Source organism: Paracoccidioides brasiliensis, assembly GCF_000150735.1.
Source record: "Paracoccidioides brasiliensis Pb18 unplaced genomic scaffold supercont2.1, whole genome shotgun sequence".
Lineage (NCBI taxonomy): Eukaryota > Fungi > Ascomycota > Eurotiomycetes > Onygenales > Ajellomycetaceae > Paracoccidioides > Paracoccidioides brasiliensis.
Window position 1 is genome coordinate 1,281,217 of NW_011371358.1, and position 4,209 is coordinate 1,285,425.

The 4,209-nt window shown below is 45.8% G+C and overlaps 1 protein-coding gene across 1 annotated transcript; it reads right to left on the reverse strand.

Annotated features, from left to right (window-relative positions):
- Window positions 1-1,820: 1,820 nt before the first annotated feature.
- PADG_00397 (uncharacterized protein) lies at window positions 1,821-3,652 on the reverse strand (the record flags this gene model as incomplete). Its single annotated transcript, XM_010757507.1, has 2 exons — window positions 1,821-3,420; window positions 3,504-3,652. The coding sequence occupies 2 exons, from the start codon at window positions 3,650-3,652 to the stop codon at window positions 1,821-1,823; spliced, it is 1,749 nt and encodes a 582-aa protein (XP_010755809.1).
- Window positions 3,653-4,209: the final 557 nt, after the last annotated feature.

Genomic DNA, 4,209 nt, shown 5'->3' on the forward strand with positions numbered 1-4,209 from the left:
GGATGATCCCGTCCTGGCCACATTCTTCATATACACTCATCTAAGAGAAAACATGCCAGCCACCCAATTGGGCACATTTCCTTGATAGTTATGACTTCATCGCAATGTGCATGGTCACGAATAGACATCCTACTCTCTGGGGTCAGCAGAACATCTGTAACTAAATCAAGGCCGTATATGATACTGACAACAAGGCAGTGCATAAGTTTCAAAGAGCCAGTCTGAATAACTGCTATCTTACCCACCGCGTTCAAACTTTGTCACTGATAAGCCAAAAATAAAAAAAATAAAGATAAATAATAATAATAATAATAAAAAATTAAAAAAAAGAAAGGAAAAGAAAAAAGAAAACAAAGAAATCCGGAGTTTCCTACATTTTTTCGTTCTTATTTCCCGGCCCAACCCGGAATGGAAGGTCTTAAGAATATTCTTTTCCCACGTCGTTTGTTCGCTAGTTAGAGCCTCCAGCCCATCCAACAACTTAACCGAGTTCCAAGTGTGGAATGGTGTGAGAACGCTGGTTGGTTTTGATAAGTAGTTAAACAACTGTAGCTTTTTGAGAGAATGTTATCATGTTTTCATCATGCATTAGTATTAAACCCTCTGAGACATTTATTGTCAGTAGTTATTTGACTGAGAAAGGAATTTTCAGAGTGATGAAGGAGATGATTATGAGGTGGATCCCGGATCTCTGACGAGATTGATTTTGAGCAGAACCATAACTACAGCCTCAAACCAATCGAGAAAATCAATGCTGTTCTAAAACAAAATAAAATCTCCGAAACATAGTGCATCAGGATATGAACCGTCGCGTATGGAGAAGTCTGATGTAGGGGCCATTACGTTCGGGTCACCGGGATTCTCCATTCCTCCGGTTCTTGGTAGTAGAGCAGAAAAAGTAATTCTTACCTTGGTAGAAAAGAACCCCTTCGCCTTGGCTCTGTGCTCCACATCCCCACAAGGCCGAAAAGTTTAACTTTGTTTAAATAAAGTATATTAGATAAATAAAAATGGACGAAAAGAGCCAGCCATTTCACCTGCCTTACCCAGATTAGTTGGAAATGGAATCTCGCCTATCCATGAATGGAAAGGTTTGAGATGATTGGTTTTGGTTATCGGGGCGAGGTGGGGGTAACTTTACTCCTGTTTTTGGAAGTAGATTTGGTGAGATTATAGGCATGTATTATTTGATAGTCTGATAGGGAGGTGTGGGATATGGTTATACCGTTGCTATTCCGCGCATAAGCGACTGATCCGGGGAAAAACGGGGAAAATAGGATGCAATGAGATGAAAATCGTTTCGGAGAAGATGTGTCCAGAATACAATTCACATAGCAGTTTGGATCACCGGTTCGTTTGTATGTATGGCAATGGCAAGGTTGAGAATCTTAGTAGAGGGTGAAAAGAGAGAGGACTCATTATATCAGTAACAAACGAAAGGACAGAGCAAAAAAAAAAAAAAAAATTGTATGAATCAAATTCGAAAGGAGACGACGCCGCCATCATCAAAAACATGAACGTAGGTATCCATCAAAAGAAAACTCCAAAACAATATATATAAATATAAATATAAATAAAAAAATACATAAAATAGAGCCTGAGGAAAGGAATCCAGTTCACCAGCCATTAGGAAACAAGAAGCCATATCTCTCTTCCCAAGAAACCAAAAAGAAGGAATCCAAATAATCAGCCCCCGATGCTTACAAAATTCCTAGTCCATGGGATATCACAAGAAATACGGAAACCAAATTATGTGCATGTATATCCAAAAAGAGAACGAAAAGATGTCGGCATGTATATGGCAAACACAACACAAGTGTTTAGCTCCCTTCAACAAAATACGTCCTGCTCCGACTCTTTGCAGCGATGGCCTTAGGATCATCCGGCAAGTGCATATGGTGAACAACGTGGGGTCGATAGACAGCATCAACGGGAGCTTGCCAATCATCCAAACCGAGCGGGAAGTATTCATACAGAAGATCAGCGGTCTCATTGGAATTTAATAACTGGGACGCCAGAATCGGGAGCTGTTGCTGTTGACTTAAAGTGGGCACGTTGCCTGAGGAATTGCGGTTGTGGGCTAGAGGTTGACGTTTTGTTTGCGGGACAGCAGGGATCTTCTGCGAGGCATCTATGGGGGATCCGTTGATGTCCTGCTGTCTCTGGCTGGGCAGCATGGTGGGAACATGCATTATCGGGGTGGTGCCCGTGGAGTCCCCGCCGGAGTTTACTGGGCTTGAGCCGTCGTCAGCGAACGAAAGACTGATTGGTTGTCCCGTGACGCTAATGCGTCGCCGCTTTTCGCGGGGCTGTGATGCTTCTGGACTGGATTGAGCATATGGCAAAGCCGTGTCATTTATCGTGGTGTTTGAAAAAGTTGGGGTTGGGAGAGCTGCAGAATTGCTGGGTATTGTCTGCGACCAGTCCGCATACGTTGGCGATGGTAGCTGCGGTTTCTTATCCTGGTCCTGGGGAGACTTGCTGCGTTTCGTTGTTCCCAGTTGGGAGGAAGCAGTCTCACTTGTTGCGGTTCGGTTAGCATTTGCCTGGACGTGTTTTCTTGAAGATGCAGCACTGCCGCTAAGTGGTAGATCCTTTCGCGATTGGAAATTCCTTGGACTACGACCACGCACGATTACGGGTCCGGAATGGGCTTCGCAGATGGGGATTTTAGCACCAGTGGATAACGTCGCGACAATCTTCAGTCTCACGACGAAGTGCTGCTGTAACTCCTTCCTCCTTCCATTATTCGCAGTAGCAATACGGAACTGCAGGCGTTTCCAGGCAATTGAGAACGTAGCATATTCCGAATCTATATCTTGACCTGCCATAATATCCAAAGGAATAGAAGGGGGCTCCTTTTCTGTCTTGTCCTCCGGCTGGCCAGCTGCGTTGGCCGCGGGTGTTTTCCATGGAACAGAAATGATCTTAACGGGGTTACCCTCAACCGACTCTGTTGCGGACACAGTGAGTTCCTGCGCAAGAATAGGAATGCGATCGCCTTGGTCTGTCATGATATATCTCATTGACCGAGGCATCGTCACTGAGCCTGTAACCTGGAAGAGGTTTCGTCTGTAACATGTTAATTCAGCCATTGGGGGTGGCCCATTAGGTTTGGTAATTGGTGAAGAAGTCCAAGGCGATTCGGCCAGGAAGAACATGCCATGCAGCTGCGCAGCCATAGAGATTGAGATTCGTCGCAGTGAGTAATCTAACAGGGTGAAGTTGTACATGGGTATGGAAAAGCTGAGCAGTTTGTGGTTGTGGTTGATGGAGGCATCCTGTTGCGGCTGCTGGTCGGACGGAAGCACTTCATACGGAGGCATCATTTCTGGGAAAGGGTCGTCAAAGTGATTACTGGAAAAGCGTCGCATAGGGTGAGCTGGCATTTGAGGTTGCGAAAACCCCATATCGTCGCCGCTATCAAAGAGAGTGGAGTTGTTAGTCCGCAGAGAGGCAGGGATGGGAAGAGGGTATGATCCGAAGTGTACAGTGCGGCATACCTAACAAACGCATCATTTTCGTAAGTTGAATGGGACTCTGGAATCTCCAGGGAGGGCATCGCATTGAGATAGTCCGTATTTTGTATATTGGCAATGGATAACGGGCTGCCTAGATAAGGCATGGCGGCCATGGTGTCGAAACTCTCCATGGGTGCAAAAGAGGCAGACAAAAAGGGGGAAAGGGGAAGAGATAAGAGGCGGGCAGACGGGATGAAAAAGAAGCGCGCAGGTCACAAACTAGCAGAAGTGAATTCGAGCGTTTGCTAGATAGATAGATATTGCGCGGATGTGAAGATGCAAACCCCGCAGTGAAGGTGGATATTTAGCCGAGAAGTGAGGCGAAGTATGACCAGGGGAGGTATAGGGAGGACAAAGGGAAGGCAGGAGTAATAGAAACAGGCGAGGAGCAGAGAAAAGAGTGTTGGTTCTCCGTCATCCAGCGAATCAAACAGATTAGTTAATCGATAGATGGGATGTTTTGGGCTGTGCGACTAGAAACAGAGCCGGTTTTGGTGTTTGGGTGAACGGCGTTGATGGGGATGGAGAATGCGGAGTGGGTTTGAGGAGATGAAGCGAGGAGATGAAGCGAGGAGGTGGGTGGAGACAAGTATATAGACGGACTTGTGGGCGGAGGTTGGTTAAGTTAAACAATCCTCCCAAGCAATCGGAAGTCTAGCAAACCAGCAACCAGTAATTCTCAACTAGT